Raw genomic sequence first — 22,390 nt, forward strand, 5'->3', positions numbered from 1 at the left:
CACACACAATCTAACAAAATTGTTTTGAATGAAGTTACAGACAACTAAGTGCTAGTAGAGCCCTCTTAAGGAAAAAAATGAACGAACCTTTTGGCCAACCCAATACAAAACCACTCCAGAAGGAAATTAAAGAAGACGTACATAAATGGAAACACATCCCATGTTCATGGACTGGAAGACTTAATATCATTAAGAAACAAATACTACCCAAAGAGACCTACAGAATTAACAAAATTCAAATCAAAATGCCAATGATGCGTTTTGTAGAAATAGAAAAATCCATCCTAAAATTCATATGGAATCTCAAGGGACTCTCAACAGATTTCAAAACTTACTACAGAATGACAGTGACCAAAACAGTGTGACACTGGCATAAAAACAGATATACAGACCAATGGAACAGTTCTGAGAGCCCAGAAATAAATCCTTGCATATGTTATCAAATGATTTTCAATCAGGTTGCCAAGACCATTCAATGAGGAAAGGATGGCCTTTTCAATAAATGGTGCTGGGAAAACTGGATATCCCCTCGCAAAAGAATAAAACCGTACCCTTACCTAACATTAGTACAAAAAATGAATGAACAAAAAAAACCCTCAAAATGAATCACAGCCTTGAAGGTAAGAGCTAAAACTATAAAAACTCTTAGAAGAAAACATAGGGCAAGTGTAATGACATTGGATTTGGCAATGACTTCCTGGATACCAATTTACAGCCAATGAAGAAAAAGCAGACAAACTGTAATTCATGAAAATTAAAAACTTTTGTGCATCAAAAGATACTATTTACAGAGAAAAAATACAACCCACAGAATAAGAGAAATATTTGCAAATCATATATCTGATAAGGGATTCATAAACAGAATAACAGAGAACTCCTAAAATTCAACAACAGCAAAAACAAACAACCCAATTCAAAAATGGGCAAAGGATTTGAATAGACATTTTTACAAAAATGATATATGAATGGCCAAGAAGCACATGAAAAGTTGCTCAATATCTCTATCGTTTAGGGAAATGCAAATCAAAACTACAATGAGATACCACCTCACACCCATTAGGATGAGTGATATCCAAAAACCAGAAAACAACAAATGATGAGAATGCAGAGAAATTGGAACCCCTGTGCACTGCTGATGGGAATGTAAAATGGTGCAGGTAAAGTGGGAAGCTATGGCGGGTCCTCAAAAAATTAAAAATAAAACTAACCACGTGATCCAGCAATTCCTCTTCTGGGTATACACCCCAAAGAACTGAAAGCAGGTCTTGAAGAGATATCTGTACACCCATGTTCACAGCAGCATCATTCACAATAGCTAAAAGGTGGAAGCAACTCAGGTATCCATCGATGGATGAATGGAAAAGCAAATGTGGTCCATCCACACACTGGAATATTACTGAGCCTTAAAAAGGAGGGAAATTCTGACACAGGCTACAACATGGATGAACCTTGAGGACATTGTGCTCAGTGAAGTAAGCCAGATGCAAAAAGAAAAATAACTGTATGATTCCACTGATATGAGGTACCTAAGTAGTCAAAATCGGAGAGATGGAAAGTAGAGAAGTGGCTGCCAGGGTCAGGGGAGGAGAGGACAGGGAGCTACTGCTTAGTGGGCCTGAGTTTCCGTTCTGCAAGGTGAACGTGTTCTGGAGATGATTAACAATGTGAATATATTTAAGTGTACCCTTAAAAATGGTTAAGATAATTAACTTTTATGTATCTATTTTTCCACAATAAAAAATACTGAAGAAGAAAAAAAAGTTGGGGGTGAAATAAACTCAAAAGAAATATTGCCAGACCTATACTACAAGAAATGCCACTAACGCAACTTCAGAATGAAGGGAAATGATACCACAGGAAACGCTATAGAAGGAGAAAAGAGCAACACAAAGAGAAACTAAGTGGGTAACTATAAGCGATTACTCCCCTGCCCCCCCCACTGTAATGTCTTCGAAAGTCAACCTATTATGTAAAGCAAAAATCCTAGTGTGAAGGTTTATAATGTATGTGGATACTTTTTACATGTAAAAGGTATGATGACACCAGCACAAAAGGAGGATAAATGCAATTCTACACAGCTGTAAGATTAACACACATGTGAAGTGGGAAATGTAACAGTGTATCACTGATTATAAACAGACTTTGATAAATTTAGCATGCATATTGTTAGCCTTAAATCAACTATTTAAAAAAAAGGATACAGTTAAGCTAATAGAAGAAATAAAACAGAATGCTAAAAATATTTAATTAACCCAAGAAAACATACTAAAGGAACAAAAGAGGAACAAAGCCAAGAAAGAAGTAAAGCAGACAGATCAAGATGGTGGACGCACAGCCACCCTTACAAATACTTATGTTAAACGTAAATGAACTAAATACTCCAATTAAAATACGGAGTTTTCTGACTAGAGAAAAAAAGCAAGACTCTATAAGAAATGTACTGTAAATATAAAGACACAATTTGAATGTGGAAAGGGTAGGAAAAAAGATATACTGTACAAATGATAAGCATAAGAAAGCAGGTGCGGTTACATTAGTATCAGACAAAGCAGACTTCCAGGTATAGTATTACAAGCTATAAAGGACATTTCATAAATATAATACATGTATCATCTGTATGCATCTAAACTACACAGCTTCAAAGTTATGAAGCAAAGATGGAACCAAAGAAAGGAACTGAAATATCTTCAGTCATAACTGGAGATTTTAATATCTCTCAGTAATTAGATACAACCAAGAACCCCCCACCCCCAAACACGCTAGTATATAGAAAACCTGATGACATTATCAATCAGCTTGACCTAACTGGTATTTTCAGTCCACTACAGCCAACAACTGTCAAATACTTATTCATTCTGAGTGCATATGAAACATTCACCAAGTTAGATCATATACGGGGCACAAAATAACTTTCAAACAGACCACGTTCTCTGGGTTTTATAGAACTGAATTAGAAATCATAGCAAGAAAATCCTCCAATAGTTGGAAAATAAGTAACATTCTTCTAAATAATCCTGTTCAAGGAAACAAAACCATTGAAGAAATAAAATATTTTGAGCGAGGATAAAAATAATAAAAATGGGTTAAGGACTTCCCTGGTGGTGCAGTGGTTAAGAATCCACCTGCCAATGCAGGGGACACGGGTTTAATCCCTGGTCTGGGAAGATCCCACATGCCGCAGAGCAACTAAGCCCGTGCGCCACAACTACTGAGCCTGCGCTCTAGAGCCCGCGAGCCACAGCTACTGAGCCCACGTGCCGCAACTACTAAAGCCCGTGCACCTAGAGCCCGTGCTCCACAAGAGAAGCCACCGCAAGGAGAAGTCTGCGTACTGCAACGAAGAGTAGCCCCCGCTCGCCACAACTAGAGAAAGCCCACGAGCAGCAACGAAGACCCAACGCAGCCAAAAATAAATAAAATTGTAAAAAAAGAAAGAAAGAAAGAAAGAAAATAGTGCTGGAACAACTGGATATCTATCTAGGAAAAAATGAAAGCATTTTGACTCCTACTTCACACCATACAAAACTATAAATTCCCAAATAATAAACCTTAAAGTAAAAGGAGACACTGTAAAAATTCTTGAAGAAAATGCAGGTGAAAGTGTGTGCTAGGCAAAAAATGTTAAGACAGGGCACAAAAAGCACTAACTGTAAGAGAAAAAACTGATAACAGAACTTCATCAAAAGTAAAACATTTTGTTAAAGAAATGAAATGGTAAGTTTTAAGTTGAGAGCACAGTTTTATCAACACATCTACCTGATAAAGGACTTGTGTCCAGAATATGTAACAAACTCTTACAGCTCAAAGATAAGGCAAACAAGCTGCTGGAGAAAAAGGACAAAGGATTTGAACGCTCACGTCATGAAACAAAGAATACAATGGCAAATAAGCACGTTGCAAGGATGAGCCACATCATTAGTCACTGGGAAAATGTAATTAACACCACACTGCAACGCCACTTGGTAGCCACCAGGATGGCCTAAGTTCAAGGCCCAGCCCGGGAAAGGGTGTGGGGCAGCTGGCCCTCTGTGCGCTGCTGCAGGGCAGGGGTACAGAGCGGCATCAGGAACCATAAAGCACTTAAGACTTCACCATGGAGTGTCCGAGGCCTCTATGGTCGACACCATAAAGAAACCAACTTTGGTATCTACTAAAATACACCGAACAAGGTCCGAAATCCCTGCAGCACACCCCCACGCTGCTGTGCATGGCTACCTGCGGGGTCTCTGGAGCCCATCACGTGAAAACAAAAAGGAAGAGAGACTAACGGTCTACACGTAAAAAAGGAAAGTTGTAAGAGTACAAGAAAATGGAAGAATAATTTTATCCTTTTGGAGCAGAAGACATCTTCCTGAGCCAGAGCCCAAATTCAGACGGCGTTTAGGACGAGACCCCGAGAGCAACTAGAGAAAGATGTACAGCCCGTGGGCAGAAGACATCACGAATCAGGCTAGCCTAAGCCACCGGATGGGGGCGTTGTCACAAATACAGCAGACGACAGATTAGTATCCACAGAACATAAAAAATCTCCCAGAAATCAACAAGAAACTGACACCTCGCAGAAAAACAGGCAATGACTTTGAACATCAAGTATCGGAACAAGAAATACAAACCACCAGTGAGCGCGAAGAATGCCCCCTCACTCATAAGTTAAATTTAAAACACCAATGAGATACCACCTTTTATCTAGCAGATTAAAAAAATCAGAAATCCTGAAAACACACCGCACTGGTCAAGGAGCAGGGAACAAGGTCCCCGCCGTGCAATGCTGGTGGGGACATACTTGTTCAACAAACCCGAGGACAGCCAACCGCGCATGAGCAGGGATAGATAATCACGTCACGGCCTGTGTGAGCGCGAGAAAGAAGCGGGTGACCAGAGACAGCCAGGCCTCCAGGATGGAGTGCAAAGGCAGGGGTGCCGTGCGGTCCCACCCGGGCTCACCTGCTCCACGTGGGGCTCCTTGGCGAAGGAGGTCCTGGCAATGGAGTGGGACGCGATGCACAGCTCCTGCCCGTTCACCTCGCCCTCCTCCACCTCCACGATGCCTGCAAGGGACACCGTCAGCCCACGCAGCCTGCCCGGGGCTCCCGGCTGCCCTGCGCTCACCACCCTCCTCTGCAGTCAAGGGCTCAACCAATCTGAACGCCGCAGCCATCGAGGCAATAACTGCCCAGGCACCTGCGATGGCCCCCAGGTACCAAGAGGGAGAAGACGCAACTCCTCCTGCAACTCCTGGAGTGGGTCCGTCCCACTCCCCCCAGCGATCTGACAGGAGGGACTGTCCACCTGCTGCCAGGAAGTGAGCGCGCACTTGAGCCAGTGAGCGAGGTTAAGGGTCATGTAGGTGGGTGTTGAGTAATTTCGAATTCATGAACCTGGTTTACTATTTTAGGATGAATTCCCCCTGGGGGCAAAGCAAACTTCCAGACATAGCTTTTGCTCCCTGGTCTAGGTACCCCCAGAGCCCCACCTGCATGGGAAGCTGAGCGACAGCACAGATGTGAGCGCAGAGGGCCGGAGATGAAGCTGGCCTGTTCCCACAGAGCCACGCCCGCAGCCCCACGCCTGCCAGCCCCCCACTCTCCAGCTCCCCGAGCCGTCCAAAGGCCCGACACTGTCCACCGTGAAACGCACCCACGGGGCCACGTCTGCGGTCACACAGAAATCAGGGGGCAGATGTCACCCCACCTGCTTGCAGCACGCAGGGCGCGTGGGTGCGAGGCAGGCCGGCAAGGGGAGTACCTGTGTTCTGGGCGCTGACGAAGGCCACCTTGTTGGTGTCGGGCTCCAGGCGGATGAAGCCACACTCCCTGTGCATGGGCTTGTGGGTGTCCGGATGGAAGGCGTTGAACCTGGACAGGTAATGTGACAGGTGAAGCCCAGGTACCCAGTGCCCACCAGAGCACATGCCAGACTTTGTGGCCCGCCCCCTCCTCACTTGGCAAGCGTCCAACCCACTGAACATGAAGCACTACCTGGAAACACAGTCACGTGTGAAGGACGCCGTGCGGAGACACGGGAGACAACAGGTGTGGGCACCCCCGCTCCCCCATCTCTCCTCCCCACCTGTCCTCCCACCAAGGCCTTTTCAGCCCCAGCACCGCACACACTTCTCAGCCTAAGCCCTCCACCAACAAAGTAAAGTCCCACCCAATGCCAGGCCTTCCCTCTTCTGAGCTATTATCTTGCTTAGGAGTCCAGTTAATTCACAGGGTAGGAGAACAGGCGAGGAGTCAGCGTCTTATCGCGCCGCCACCACTGCAAATTCACGGTGGTGAGTAAGAGCTGCACCTTGACCTGAGAGCACCGACTCACAACTTCAACACCAACGCTTACAGCCTCACCAGCACGACGTGTGGGGATCTACTGCTACCACGGATGAACTTCTGACAGGCTGGTGTTGTGGCTACGGCTCACACGCCCTCTTGAGACCACAAGCCCTCACTGAGAAATACCATCTACTACATACACACAGACCACGACACTGACCAAAATACGTATTTTCTACTCTCGTTTTTCTTTAACGTTAGTCGCAAAACTGAGTGACCAGCATTAAAAGAAAATTAATTAATGCTAGTCATAAATGTCTCTAACGGGTTACAGCTCATAGTTTAAAAAGACTGCTTTCTATTAAAGGTTATTCTGCATGACCCAGAATTTCCACCTTTTGTTTATGTGCAGGATATTCTTTCCCTTCACCCATTCAGTCAAGAATCATGCAAAAAGGTACGAGACAATATATCCTCCGCCCCCTCCCTACCAACCCACGGCCCGGGGTGCTCCCCACCTAGCCACCCTGCACTGCGACCTGCTTCCTCAGGAGTGGCAGGGAAGCGCTTTGCTGCACGCTAAGAATCTGAGAACCACGAGACACCAGCTTCTCTGAGCCCTCGGCTGGCTCAGGGGTAGGACTAAATGAAAGCCGGGCCCCTATCTTCAGTCATCTTGGGGTGACTGACTTCCACACAGGTATGCTGCAGGAGATGAAGGACTTAATTGAACACACACACTTATCTCCACGTTTGGACTACCGAGCCTGAGATTCTGCGGTCATCTTCACATTGTCTAAAACACAAGAAGGTACCATTTCCACCCAGCGTGCGTCTCAGGTGCCAGGGCAGGAAGAGGGCACCTTTCTGAAACAGACCACCAGGTGCCCTCTGTACCTTCCCACCTGGCGTTCACCTGTCTCATCTCAGAGAGCAGAGCGGCGGGCGGACTCACGAGAAGTTCAGCATGGGCTGGCCCACGTGCGAGATGTGCACCTCCTCCAGGTACTGGAAGGGCTGCAGGGTCGGGAAGGTCCCAGCTCCCGGCGGGTCTGACAGCCATGTGCCCAGCATCCAGGACAGCGGCTCCAGCACAGGGTTCATTCTGGGGGCCTCTGAGGACAGAAGGAGAGAGTGTCAGCGGCTGCTGCCAGTGGTCCCTGCGGGGCTTTGTGCGGAGACTCACACTCCGCACTGGGGAGGCCCCAGTCACTACAGCTCACCCTGCGGGGCCCTGAACACGCCACTAGCCACCTGTCAAGAGGGGGAGAAAAAGGCCAAGCAATTAGCAAACGTCATCTTGCCAGATGCAGCTCTGGAGCCCGGCAGCACCTCGACAGAGAAGAGAAGGAGAGGGCCCGGAGGGCAAGGAGAGGCCAGAGGCCGCGGGGCCTCCGAGGAGGGCTGGGGAAGCGGCAACACCAGGCCCCACGCTAGGTGAGCGTGCCCGGGCACGGCGGCCTGGCGATGGAGGTAAAGGGCAGAAGGAAGCTCGTGGGGAGCGGAGCGGAGGGCTTTGGGGCCAGTGAGACGTGAAGAGAGCACCCCGCGGGCAAGACGCGACTGGACTCAGTTTCCCGGGAGAAGCCAAGGGTCTGCACCAGCAGCTCCCGTGGGCCTCCTTTAGACCATTACCCAGAGGGAAAGGACCCTCAAAAGGACCCACCGTCACTGAAGAGGGACGACAGCAAGGCCTTGAATGGGGAGGAGCCAGGTGGAAAGGCCCCAGCGACAGGACCGTGACCGCGCCCACTGCCAGCGGCTCCCAGGCAGCTAGCCCAGCCCCACACCCCACTCCTACCCGCCAGCAGTCAGGGGATGGAGCCTGGCTAAGGACCACGTGCTGCTGAGCGGCTTTTCAGAAATGGGCTCACGCGATCCTCACGCCTGCCGTGTTCGGTGGACTCGCCCTGAGACCACGGGAAGGCGGGGTTGGAGCCCGCACCTGGCCCGCCGGGGGCACAGGGACAGGTGGTCTGGGTCCCAGATGCAGTCAAATGCTCCTCCCGGTACGCCTGCTTCCCACGCCTTGTCACGCCTCAAACCCAAGTGCTTTCAGGCAAACAGTGCAAGTGATACTAAGCAAAAGCAGGAGAGGAGAGGCCGGCGTCAGCTGAGCCGCGTGAGAAGAGGGGAGAGGCCGGCGTCAGCTGAGCCGCGTGAGAAGAGGAGAGAGGCCGGCGTCAGCTGAGCCGCGTGCGAGGCTACACTACGTTTTTTTCTTGGCTGCATGATAGGGCTTGCGGGATCTTTGTTTCCCTACCAGGAGTCGAACCCGGGGCCCCGGCAGTGGAAGCACGGAGTCCTAACCACTGGACCGTCAGGGAATTCCCAAGGCCACGCTACTGATTTCTGGGTTCTATCAACAAGCTCCAAAATGCCAGAGCAAAGGAACCCGCTCCCCAGTCACACACACCAAGGGGACGGGAGTTCCGGAAGCATCTCGGCCTCTAAAATCACACAACCTTCGACTAGATTGAAAGCAGTCTGGGAGTATGACACCCAGGGGAAAAGGAGCTCGAAGGGCTCTGGTGGTGGAGAAGCGACAGACAGCATCTAAGAAGCGCTGGGGACCACGGAGGAGGGCCAAGCTCCCGGCCAGGCCTGGGCATGCAGCGCGAACCAGAGGGTGGGGAACAGGGACTCACACCTCTGACTTCTGAGCCTCATGAGGCATAAAATGGGCAGGCTTTGGGGGGTGGGGCGGGGTGAAACTCCCTTTCTTTTCCAACCTGGCTATCTCTTCTGGTGCTTCCTTTTCAAACTGCCGGTGGAAAGTTAGAAAGCGAGGATGGCAACACTGCAGCTTTGACTGATCAAACCTTCATCATTAGACAGCAAGAGAAATTGAAATCAGGCTTCTAGTTACAATCTTTGATGGAAGTAAAGAATAGAGCTTCAGAATCCAGTCTGGGCTCCAGCAGACCCTGCTGCTGCTGACTCTCGGGGACGCGTGGCTCATTCATTCATCTGTGCCACGTGCCACACGATCGTCCAGGGAGAGGGGCCCAGCAGCCAGCGGACGGGAGACAGACACTCGTCCCGGAGAGGGGAGCCGGCTGGACACAAGGATAAGTAGAAGGGGCGGAACCTCCCAGACACGAGGTGATGAGCCAGAAAGGGACTTGGGGGCTGTGGGGACCTCGTGCAATCTTACTAAGCGGGGCAAGTTTGGACCCTGGTGGGCGGGGAGCAGAGCCCGCGCTGGGGACCGGAGCCGGCCGCTGCTCGGGAGGGTGGACCAGGCGGACAAGCTGCAGACACAAGGCGGGCTGGCCTTGCTGGGCAGGAACAGGCAGCCAGTGTGGCTGGGGAGGGCTGGCTGGGAGAACCGTGTCAGCCCCTGGAAGGGCTCCGGCCTTGACTCTGGGCAGAGCCTGGAGGTCTGCGCAGAAGGGCTGAGGCCTCTGGCTGCAGGAAGCAGCTGGTGGCAGAGGAGGGTGGCCCCCGCGGCCGCCAGGGAGGCGGCAGGAAGGGCAGGAAGCCACGACCAGGCGGCAATCCTGCCCTCGGAGCACCCGAGAGAGACGGAAACACGCCCCCTCGAGACCTGAACACGAGGCTTATCTGGGACACCCCAAATATCCTCGTGGGGATCCCTCGTGGGGATCAAAAGATCACGCAGACACAGAGTACAACTTGGACACAAAAAGTAGGGAAGCTCTAGATGAGGACGACCTTGAAAACGCACGTGGAGAGAGGGAAGGTGGACGCTGAAGGCCACTCGGTGCACGACCCGATTTGTAGGAAATGCCAGAAGGGCAGGTCCACAGAGAAAGCAGGGCAGCGTTCTGCGCAGCAACACGGGTGGCAGGCTCCCCAGGGACGCGGGGAGGGAACGCGGATCCGAGGATCCTGAGGCCACCAGAGCCCTCCCTGCCGTCCAGGTACAGGCTGGGCCGTCCAACACTGAACCTGTGAAAGGTGGCTGGTCCGCTGAAACACGCTCTAAGTGTAAGACACACGCTGAATTTCAAAAACTCAGTCCAAAAAAAGGAACTTCACGTAAATCAGCAATAATAATGTTTTATATAATATTGAGTTAAATAATTTACTAAAGTTAACTTCACTTGTTTCTCTTTACCTTTTTAATACGTTTAGTAGAATATTTAAAATTAGGTAGGAACTCGGGCCACATTCCTGTTGAGAGCACTGGAAAGGCCAGTTTTCAACACTCACGGAATGCTGTCCTGTGAGTTCCCCCTGAGGGTGTTCCTAGAAGACAGACTTCACCAAAAGGCGATGAGAGATGATGGCAGAGGAGTTGCAGTAAGTCCTGAACATGTTCCATGGGACAGCAGACGTGAGCGCTGGGCATGGGTGGTGGGTGCCCCAGCCGCGCACAGAAACCACAGGCGGAGCGGGAGCCCGGGGAGCAGGGCAGGTCTGCTGGTCCCTCACAGAGGGTCCGTGGCCCCCAGGCTGCCCAACCAGGAACAGGCCATGTGGGAAAGATTTACTTTAAAAACAAAACCCAGCAGGCACACTATAAAGCACTAAGACAGAACTAACACCAAACACACCTGAAGTCACATGTTAAAAGAAAAAGCTCTTCAGAATGAATCACAAAGCAAGATCCTCAACACTTGCTGTAAACAAGAGATGCACCTAAAATAATGTGGAAAAGCATCAGAAGGTGGGGCAAAGGCAAGCAGCAGGAAATCAGGCGTCATGACCCTAAAATCAGGTAAAGTGAAGTTCAAGCCAAGATGCACTCAAGCAGACAGGGAACAGCCTCTCAGAACGCTAAGGGCGCAGGTCACCGCGGAGATTATCTGTGAATACGCACGCACCAAACGTGGCAGCAATGTTTATAAAGCAGAAATTACTGAAGACGCTCAGATGTTGACAGAAAGAAACCAAAGGAAATCTCCATTCATGTCTATGTTCAAGTGAATAATATTCAAATAACGAAATAGAAAGCCTATACAATATAATTAATGAGGTGGTTCTGACATACACTGAACTTTGTAGCTTAAAACTAAAGAATACTCCTTCAAGTTCCTCTGAAAGACTCATGAAGACTTACCTTATAAGGGGTCAGAGAAAACCTGTAAGTTTCAAAAACTAAAAAGAGTTCCCACCATACTGTCTGATCACAATGCGAGACTAGAAATTAAAATAGTACAGATATTCCTTAAAAACATGCCACGAAAAGAGATGCCAGACACAAAAACGTACACATTCCATGACTCCACTTGTAAGAACGTTTAGATCAGGCCCGCAGATCTATGGGAGGGGAGTCAGAAGGCACAAAAGAGCCTGAGGGTGCTGGCTGAAGGGTCTGCACCCGTCAAGCCTCATCCAGGGGACACCTAAGCTGTCTCACTCATGTAAATGCTACCTCAGTAGAAACATTAGGAGCTGAAACTTCCACGAAACAAACAAGCATCAAAAGAAAGCAAAGGGCTTCTCTGGTGGCGCAGTGGTTGAGAGTCCGCCTGCCGATGCAGGGGACACGGGTTCGTGCCCCGGTCTGGGAAGATCCCACATGCCGCGGAGCGGCTGGGCCCACGAGCCATGGCTGCTGAGCCTGCACGTCCGGAGCCTGTTCTCCGCGACAGGAGAGGCCACAGCAGTGAGAGGCCCGTGTATCGCAAAAAAAAAAAAAAGAAAAAAAGAAAGCAGAGACGCCCGCCTTTCCCTGGCCCTCCGGCTGTGCGACAGCAGCACGGGGCGGCCTCGCCTCCTGGGTCTCGGGTCCCTGCAGGGGGACTGCTGCCCCGCAAGGACGGGCTCTCCGTTGCAGGTATTCTGGTATTTTAAGAGAAACCAGAAATGTTGACTTTGGGGGTAAAATATCGCGATTTCTAAACATGTTCAAATTAAAACAAGACCAGGCTGTGGGGAGTCCCAGCCCCTCGTCCCCAGTGGTCCCGGTCCATGAGCTGTCACAGCCTTGTCCTCACGACACAGGGCTTGTGGAGGGCCCGGCGCTCCCCTGGCCCCAGGGTCAGGGCCCGTGCGTGCCCCCCTCGCAGCCTCTCGTCCCTTCTCTCTTCCAGCCCGAGTGAGAGGCTGGTGACACCAGCGATCCCCCTGCAACCTGAACCAATGGCTTCCAGAGTGTCAAGGGACATTGCAGCTGCCCTCAGCTGGGTTTCTAAGTGAGGAGGTAGGTTTTTGCACTGTCTGAGATGCACAGGGAGCTGTTCTGTACACAGGGACGCTGCCTATGTACGGACAGGCCCACTGCCCTGATGTCAACACGAAACCAGCAGCCTGAACAGTGCAGGAGGAACAGCCACAGGACCTGCTGGGAGAGGCCTGTAAGGACGCGGTTGTAGCGGTCCACGAGCAGGAGAGCACAGCCGGTCCAGCGGGAGAACGGGGCTGCAGAGCCTGCGAAGTCTACCTGCAGGGATGCTCCGTGGCCCCCAGCCCCCAGGGGCCCAGGGACTCGCCGCAACACTGGCACCTGGAAGGGAGGCAGAGCAAAGACGGATTAAAGATGGACCTGGGGAGTCTCCACTGCACCCTCGTTTGCTAGGAGGCAAGAGAAGATGTTTTTATAAGAAACTCCAGCAAGATGAAGGAACTGCCTCAGGGACCCGGAGACGAGACAGGAGGAGCACAGGTGGAAAAGGGCTCCACGGAGGGTCCTCTGAAGGGACAAGAGCCCAGCTGCTCTCAAATGGGTAGGACGGGGCATGGGGGCGGCTGGCTGACATACGCAGAGCCCAGCTGGTCCCGGGAGAGTTGGGCTGGTGGGCCTGAGGCGGGCCTGGACCACGCGGTTTACACCTGCAGGGTCGTGGGACAAGATGGCAGGGCTGGCCGGCGGCCCACCTAAACTGGTCCCGCCTGCCCTCCTTGCTCCGGGGTAGCGGCCCCGGGCCGGGTCTGAGTGAAGGCTACCACCCACCAGGCTCAGGCAGGGGAGGAGCTGGGTGTGCAAACTACAGCCAGGTGAGGCGAAAGGTGGGGCTGACCAGTCCCGGGGATGGGGACCAGGGAGGTGGCCACGGGGACTGAGGGTGGAAGTCAGACACCTGGAGGAGAGTCGCCAAAACCAGAAAATGGCAAGTGAGGCTTAAGATGCGACGTAGGTTAGGGAGTGAATGAGGACAGAAGGTGGGGGAGGCAAGGGGAGAAGTCCAGGTGCGGCCGGCGTCCTGGGGGGTTGGCACTATCAGGGCGGCGGTGTGGGCCACACGAGCCAAGGTGGACACTGCCACCAGCACAGGTCAGAAGCACCAAAGAGGCACTCAGCCGGGCACAGGCGCCTGGACAGAGGGTGGCAGGGTGTTTCGGGAAGAGCAGGCGGGGTGGGGTGAGAGCTTAGGGCCTCGCTCCCCGCCTCCAGGAGATTCAGCCCCACATGTGCTCATCAGCAGACTCGGCAGGGCCGGATGGTGCACACGAGGCCACGTGGAGCCTTCCCGAGCCGAGGTTCCTTGAGTCCTCGGGAAACAGAACCCCTCGCCTAGGTGTCGGCTGTCACTGAGCACGGAGCTCACATGTGATGAACACTGTCATCACACTAAGAAAGTGGAAGGGGCAGCAGTGTGTTTATAAGGCTGTATATTTAAAAAGACTAGAAAATTCTAAGATGACTCTTCTTTTAAAAGCCAGAAGAAACACTGTGAATAGAAATGGAGCGCTTGCTTGGAAAGGAAGGAGCACGCTGTTAAATAAATGTCAGGGGACTCCTGGTGCGGCCCCAGCGCATGGTTACAACCCAGAAGGTCTGACACCTGGCCCTGCGCCGAGAAACACTTCAGATCCAGTCCTCCTGGCTTGCTGTCACTTGCTCTTAATCGTAATGAATTTCAGTGTGGACAAAGACAGCAGTCAACGTTGGGTGTGGGCAGGTCCCCGAAGGCTGGCTGCCTCGCCCTGCCCCCACCCCCAGCTGCCACCGCTGGGGAGCCACTGTCAGCTCCTTGTTTGCACTGAAGTGTTGCGGGGCAGAAAGACCAACAGGATTCTTCTAAAATCCAAATGTCAAGTGACATGAGCCTATACATATGCCAGAATCCATCCAACTATATCCTTAAGATTTGTGTATTTAGCTCTATATAAGTTATACTTTGTTAGAGAAACAAAAATAAAATGAATTTAAAAGTCAAACAAATGAGAAGTATAATAAATAGGAAATCTAGCCTACTTGCCCCTTTCAACCTCTTCAAATAAACCAGACAGGCTTTTCTATGCATTTCTTTTCCTGATTTCATTTTTCTTTTATTAAGATCTCAACCAAAATGCAAAAACAAAAATTTAAATTTTCTCCAAGAAATTTAAATTTTCATTTTTTTTTGGCTCAAGACAGTGAAAGCAGGCTTACCCATCCCTAAGTTTTCTACCCTCCGGACACCGTCAAGGTTCTTCAAGGTTGTTTTCTGCCAATACACGGGAAATGTTTGCACCTGGCTGTTAGCAGCTCGGCAGGAAGTGACTGCCAAACCTGAAGGATGCATTCTGGGAACTGTAGTTCCACGATAAAAGGGGATTCCTCAGGAGAAAGTGGAAGACAAGGACAGACCAGAGATGACCAAATCTTAGAGCTGAGAGGGGCTTTGGAGGTCAAGGTGAATTTATGAAAGTCAGACAGGCCAGAGGGGCGAACCGCGTGGAGCAGAGTGAGGACTGGGGCCTACACCCTCTGCTGCTCCCACTGACGGCCAGAGGGGACTGCCCCGTTCAACAGGGAAAGCACGTGGGCCAAGTACGCAGCAAAGGCTCTTTCTGGAACACGCACTGTGGAAATTCCTGCCGCGTCCCCTTCTGTGTCTCCTGGCAAATGTGTCAGCAGACAGGCCCAGGACCCCCAGGGCAGGAAATGAGCACACCCGTCCATTGGGACCTAGGGACGGACATCTTCCTGGTGCCACCCACGCCCACATCGCTTTGTGTTGATGCCAGCGTTCCGGCCAGGGCACAGAGAAAATGACGCCAACTGCACACACATAGGGTGCAGAGCCCAGGTGGCCCAGCCGGCGCTGGCTGTCCCAGGCAGAGAGGGCATACACGCGGCACACATGGTCCGGCTGGTTCCCACTGAACGGGCACCCCAGGGGAAGCTGTTCTTTTAAAATGATGGCAAGGCCCTCACCTCATCACCCAGGAAATGGAAAGGCACCCATGCACACAGGGGGGAAAAGGAAATGACAGAAAATTGAGCATATTTTCTATAAAATACAAAAGACATAAAAAGAGGCCAAATTATTATTTGCGGATAAATGTTATGGTTGGTTATCTAGTTAATCCAAAAGTCTCAACTGAGAAGCTATTCGAATTAATAAGTGAATTTGTTAAGGTGGCAGTTACTAAAATGGGCAGCTTTCCCGCAAATTAAACTCAACAGGGGAGGGGCCATCTTCCACTCTGACACGTAGAGCTTAGAAGTCATAACTCCTGTCTTTACAAGAAAAACACTGAAAGAACTGAAAATTAATGACTGTCCTTGGACCCATCAGAGAAGTGCGGCCACAGATGTCTCCCCCAAACCTGCAGAAATGTGCTCACCTGGAGCAGAAGCTGGCAGGAACCCTGGACCAGATGCCGGGCTGAGTGCGCAAGACCGAGACAGTAAGCATCTGCGGGCCCACAGTCCTGCAGGCCCCGCACTTTCATGGGGTTCATTTCCAGAAACCCACCAAGTTCTCATCACAAAAAGCCAAGAAAAAAATCACCTGGGTCCCTGGCAGGGGTAGGGTAAGGGAACCATGTTGAAATAAGCCCAGAGCATTCTCCAAAACAAAGTCCTGTTCTGCAGTGAAAAGACTCCACCAGAGCTTGATCTCACCTGGGGGAAGGGCTCTTCCCCACTTGGCCCCTCTGGCCTTCCGGTCTTACCCCAGGGAGGGGAAAGAAGGGGAAGAAACACTTGTGAAGGTCACAGCCCAGGAATACAGGCCACTAAAAGGCTGAAATTTAATCCTAAGATTATAAAATGCTTCCCTTCCCCCACACCACTCCTCAGGGCTCCAGCGTAACAGGATTACAGGGGAAAATGCCCCAAGGTACCGACTCTACTACGAAAACAGTCTTCAGAGAAACCCAAAGACAACAGGGGAGACAAAAAATAAGGACTTGGAGGAATCTGAAGCCTTGGCACGTACAGCTGCAGCTGCAGGAGAGATGAGACGCGGCCCAATCGCTAGTGACACTTCAAGCTGAGAGCCCATCTACGTCAGTTTCCACTGTGATACATACACCATATCCACCTTTCCAAAAAATTACATGGCATGCTAAAAAGCAAGCAAAAAAAAAAAAAAACCCACAGTCTGAAGAGACAGAGCCTGACTCAGATATGGAAGAAATTCTGTAATTATCAGATTAATATACTAAGGATGCTAATGGAAAAAGTGGACACCATGCAAGAAGAGATGAGTAACATCGGAGGAGAAAGGAAATGCAGACAAAGAATCAAAAACACTGATGGACAAGGCTGAGGAAAGAGTCAGGGAATCTGAAGATATGTCCATGGAAACTTCCCCAACTGAAATGCAAAAAGAAAAAAGAACAAGAACAGAATATCAGGGAAATGTGCAACAATAAAAAAGTGATACATATGCATGATTGGAATAGAGAAAAAGAAAGGAGATAAAGAAATGTGTGAAGTAAAAAGAGCTGAGAATTTTTAAAAATTAATGACAGACACCAAACCACAGATCCAGGAAGCTCAGACAATAACAAGCAAAATAAATACCAAAAAATCTACATCTAGGCATATCATATTCAGACTGTAGAGAACCAAAGACAGAGAATCTTAAAAGAGGCCAGAGGGGAAAAAACCTCATCTACAGAGTTAAAACAATAAGAATTAAAGTGGACTTCTTGTTAGAAGACCTGCAAGCAGGAAAAGTGTAGAGTCCTACATCCAGTGAAAGTATCCTTCAAAAGTAAAGAGGAAATAAAGACTTTTTCAAACAAAAACTGAGAGAATTCACTGCCAGCAGACATGCCCTGCATGAAATATTAAAAGTTCTTCAGGGACAAGGAAAATGATATAGATCAGAAAACTCATATCTATATAAAGAAAAGAGCACTGGAGAAGGAATAAATGAAGGTAAAAATAAAATGCTTTTTCTTATTCTTAATTGACACAATAGACAAAGGTTTGTTCAAATTTTTAGTAGTAACAGGGTGATTATAGCATAAGTATAAGTGAAATGCATGACAGCAATTTCATAAGGGACAGTCTGTTAAAGGCACCTGCACTACCCATGAAGCAGTGTAGTGTTATTTGAAAGTGGACACAGATTAGTTGTAAATGTATATTGCAGGGCTTCCCTGGTGGCGCAGTGGTTGGGAATCGCCTGCCGATGCAGGGGATGCGGGTTCGTGCCCCGGTCCGGGAGGATCCCGCATGCCGTGGAGCGGCTGGGCCCGTGGGCCATGGCCGCTGGACCTGCACGTCCGGAGCCTGTGCTCCGCAACCGGAGAGGCCACAGCAGTGAGAGGCCTGCGTACCGCAAGAAAAAAAAAAATGTATATTGCAAACTTTCGGACAACCACTAAAAAACTTTTTTAAAAGAAGTGTTAATTGATATGCTAAGAAAGGAGAGAAAATGAAATCCAATAAAACGCTCAATTAAAAACAGAGAAGGTTGAAAAGGAGAGGAAGAAAACAAAAGAAGCAAATGGAAAGCAGTCACAAACATGACAGACATCAATCCAGCTGAAGCAATGACCAGTTTATATTTGAGTGGCCTAAGACCACCCATCAAAAGATGGAGACCATTAGAGCAGATTGGAAAAAAAAAAGACCCACTATATGTTGTCTATAAGAGACCCACCTTAAATATAAAGACAGATTAAAAGTAAAGGGATGGGCCTTCCCTGGTGGCGCAGTGGTTGAGAGTCCGCCTGCCGAGGAGGGGACACGGGTTCGTGCCCCGGTCCAGGAATATCCCACATACCACAGAGCGGCTGGGCCCGTGAGCCATGGCCGCTGAGCCTGTGCATCCGGAGCCTGTGCTCTGCAACGGGAGAGGCCACAACAGTGAGAGGCCCGTGTACCGTAAAAAAAAAAAAAAAAAGTAAAGGGATGTAGAAAGATATATCATGCTGACAAGAATCAAAAGACAGCTGGAATAGCTGGAAAGCAGACATTAGGACTAGAAAAATTACCAGGGGTGAAGAGCAGCAATAGTATATAACAACCAAGAGGCCAAGTCTCCAAGAAGATTAATAATCCTCAATGCTTATGTACCTAACAACAGAGCATCAAAATACGTGAGACAAAGCCTGACAGAACTGCAAGGAGAAATACACAAACCTACCATCACAGCTGGAGACTTCAACACACTACAAGGAATGGACAGATCCAGCCGACAGAAAATCAGCAAGGACACTGATGAACTCATCAATCAACTGAATATAACTGATCTCTATGAACCACTATGGTGGCTAATTTTAGGTGTCAACTTGACTGGGCTAAGAGGATGCCCAACTAGCTGGTAAAACATTTCAGGGGGTGTCTGTGAAGGTCTTTCCAGAAGAGATTAGCATCTGAATTGGTGTACTCAGTAAAGCTGATGGCCCTCCCCATGTGCGTGGGCCGTGAGTGCCTCAACAGAATAAAAAGGCCGCAGAGGGGCGAACCTGCTCTCTCTGTTGGAGCTGGGACACCATCTCCTGTCCTGGGGCCTTCAGATGGACCAGGACTTCCCTACCCCCTCCCAGGCCTTTGAACAGGAACTGAATTACTCCACCAGCTTTCCTAGTTCTCGAGCTTGCCATACATAATGGTGGGAGCCAATTCCTGTAATGAATTTCTGTGTACACACACACACACACACACGCACACACACGCGCGCGCGCGCGCGCGCGCACACACACACACACACACACACACACACTACTGGTTCTATTTCTCTAAAGATCCCTGACTAACCACTAGTTCCATCAACAACAGCAGGACACACATTTTGCTCCAGCTCCAGCTCACAAGAAACATTCACCATGACAGGCCACGTTCTGGGCCGCAGAACACATCTTAACACATTTCACAGAACAGAAATCATACAAAATACGTTCTCAGACCACTGGAATTAAATCAGTAACAGCAAGATACCTGAAACAGTCCAAAATACTTAGAGATTAAACAAGACACTTCTAAGAACCAAGTGGGTCAAGAAGGAAGCCTCAAGAGAAATAAAAACACTTAAACTAAATGGAAATGAAAATACAACTTATCAAAATTTGTGGGATGCAGAAAAAGCAATACTTAGAGGGAAATGTATATTAGAAAAGTAGTACCTGAAATTAATAATCTAAGTTTTCACATTAGGAAAGTAGAGAAAGAAAAGCAATTAAATTGGAAGCAAGCAGAAGAAAAGGAAAAAAAATTGGAGCAGAAACTAATGAAATTGAAAACAGGAAAAAAAAGAAAATCAACAAAATCCAAGATTGGTTTTTCAAAAAGATCAATAAAACTGATAAAACTCTAGCCTGGTTAACTAAGGAAAAAAGGAGAGAAGACAAAAATTACCAATATTATAAATAAAAGAGGAACATCACTACTATCCCATGGACATTAAAAGGTTAAAAAGGCATATTATGAACACTTTACGCCTACAAATTTGATAATTTAGGTGAAATGGATCAATTCCTTGAAAGACACATACTAGCAAAATTTATACCAGGAGAAAGAGATAAATCTGAATAGGCCTGTATCTATTAGAGAAACTGAATCAATAACTAATAACCTTCTAAAACAGAAAGTACCAGGCCTAGATGGGTTTCTAGAATATTGGTGAATTCTACCAAACATCTAAGGAAAAAATTTTACCTATTCTTTACAATCTCTTCTGGAAGGCAGAAGCAGAGGGAATACCTCCTAAGTCATTCAATTGAGGCCAGCATCACCCTAATACCAAAACCAGGCAGAGACATTACAAGAAAGGAAAACTACAAATATCTCTCATCAACATAGATGCAAAACTCCTTAACACGAGCAAATGGCATCTAACAACGTAAAAAAAAAAAAATTATACACCATGACCATGTGGGTTTATTCCAGTATACAAGGCTGGTTCAGCACTCTAAAATCAGTTAATACACTCCGTCACATCAACAGGCTAAAGAAGAAAACTCAAATGATCATATCAATGGATGCAGAAAAAGTGACAAAATCACTTTTCATGATAAAACTCTCAATAAACTAGGAATCAAGGGGAACTTCCTCAACTTGATAAAGAACATCTATTTAAAAAACCCTACAGACGGGAATTCTCTGGCAGTCCAGTGGTTAGGCCTCCGTGCTTTCACTGCTGAGGGGAGGGTGCAGGTTCAATCCCTGGTCAGAGAACTAAGATCATGCAAGCTGCATGGCGTGGCCAAAAACCCCCCCAAAACCAAAAACATGCTATAGTTAATGCCATACTCATGGTGAGAAACTCAAAGCTTCCCTACGAAGATCAGAAACAAGGCGAGGATGCCCCCTCCCCACTCATACAATGAACTGGAAGTCCCAGTTGATGCTACAAGAGAAGAAAAGGAAATAAAAGGTACACAGAGTGAAACAGAAAAATAAAACTGTCTTTGTTCTCAGATGACATGACCGTCTATGTAGAAAATCCTAAAGGATCCACAAAAAAGCTACTGGAGTTAATCAGCAATTATAGCAAGGTTGCAGGATATAATGCTAACGTACTAAAGTCAATTGTTTCCCTATATACTAGCAATAAACAACTGGAATTTGAAATTAAAAAAAAATAACATTTATAATTGCGCCAAAAAAAGAAGGAAATATTTAAGTACAAATCTAACAGAATATGTAAAGATTTATGAAGAAAACTACAAAACTGATGAAAGAAATAAAAGAAGATCTAAATAAATGGATGGATATTCTATGTTCCTATATTGGAAGATTCAATATTGTTAAGATGGTCAATTCTGCCCAACTTGATCTATTGATTCAACACAATCCCAATCAAAATCTCATCAATCATTTTGTGGATACTGACAAACTGATTCTAAAGTTCATATGGAGAGGCAGAAGACCCTGAATAGCCAGCACAATATTGATGGAAAAGAACAAAGTTGGAGAACTAACAGTACCCTATTTCAAGACCTATTATAGAGCTACAATCATCAATAAAATGTGGTACTGGTGAAAGAACAGATACATCAATCAGTGGAACAAAACAGAGTTCAGAACTAGACCACCACAAACAGAGGCAACTGAGTTTTTACAGAGGAGCAAAGGCAATACAACGGAGAAGGAACAGTCTATTCAACAAACGGTGCTGAAACTGGATGACTAGACTGAAAAAAAGCATCTAGACAAAGACCTTACACCTTTTACAAAAATTAACTCAAGATGGATCACAGGCCTCAATGTAAAACGTTAAAGTGCAAAACTTCTTAAAGAGACACAGGAGAAAATCTACGTGACCTTATTTGGCAATGAGTTTTTAGATACAATACCAAAAGCCCAATCGATGTAAGAAAAAAACTGATAAGGGCTTTATTAAACTTAAAAAATTCTGTTTTGCAAGATGCTGTTAAGAGAATAAAATAAAAAGAGAATAAAAAGACAAGCTACAGACTGGGAGGCTATATTAGCCACCCCCTACCAACCCCTCCAACGCCCCCCACCCTGCCTAAAAGCTTCCTGCCTCCTTCCCTGCCTCCTTCTTTGGACCCTAGTTTTAGAAAAATTCATGTTCCTAACCCATGTTTGTTTTTTTTCCCTACCATTTCTATCTCATACATTTTCATATATTTAACTTTATTACATAAAGAAGTAAAACAAAAAAGGACTTGTATTCAAAATACACAAAGAACTCTTAAAACAATAATAAAACAACCTAATTTAAAAAAAGGAAAAAAAAAATAGGAGAACCATCTTTGAAAAGATGAACAAATTCAACAAACCTCTAGCTAGACGGACGAAGAAAAAAAAGAGAGAAGACTCAAATTACTAAAAATAGAAATGAAAGTAGGGATATTACTACTAATTCTACAGAAACAAAAAGGACTATGAAAGGACTATGGACAATTGCATGCCAACAAACTGGATAACCTAGATGAAATGGACAAATTCCTAGAAACACAAAACCTACTAAGACTAAATCACAAACAAATAGAAAAGCTGAATACACCTACAACTAGTAAGGAGATTGAATCAGTAATCAAAAACCTCCTGACAAAGATGAGCCCTG

The 22,390-nt window shown here is 47.6% G+C and overlaps 1 protein-coding gene across 6 annotated transcripts in view; it reads right to left on the reverse strand.

Moving 5' to 3' along the window:
• Positions 1 to 22,390, reverse strand: part of THAP4 (THAP domain containing 4) — a gene marked incomplete at its 5' end in the record, with an annotated part of 54,886 nt that overhangs the window by 20,037 nt on the left and 12,459 nt on the right. For 5 of the 6 annotated variants that reach the window (XR_013828811.1, XR_013828812.1, XR_013828813.1 and 2 more), the window contains 3 exons: positions 4,945 to 5,048; positions 5,746 to 5,855; positions 7,228 to 7,387. Coding sequence is in view for 3 of the 6 variants with exons in the window: in XM_079924892.1 (XP_079781018.1) it covers positions 4,945 to 5,048; positions 5,746 to 5,855; positions 7,228 to 7,387 (374 nt within the window). Of the gene's footprint in view, positions 1 to 4,944; positions 5,049 to 5,745; positions 5,856 to 7,227; positions 7,388 to 12,627; positions 12,691 to 14,559; positions 14,566 to 22,390 lie in introns of those variants that run through there. The other variant, XM_079924894.1, reaches the window with a different exon arrangement.

The sequence above is a fragment of the Stenella coeruleoalba genome, assembly GCF_951394435.1.
Source record: "Stenella coeruleoalba genome assembly, chromosome: 6".
NCBI classification, from domain to species: domain Eukaryota; kingdom Metazoa; phylum Chordata; class Mammalia; order Artiodactyla; family Delphinidae; genus Stenella; species Stenella coeruleoalba.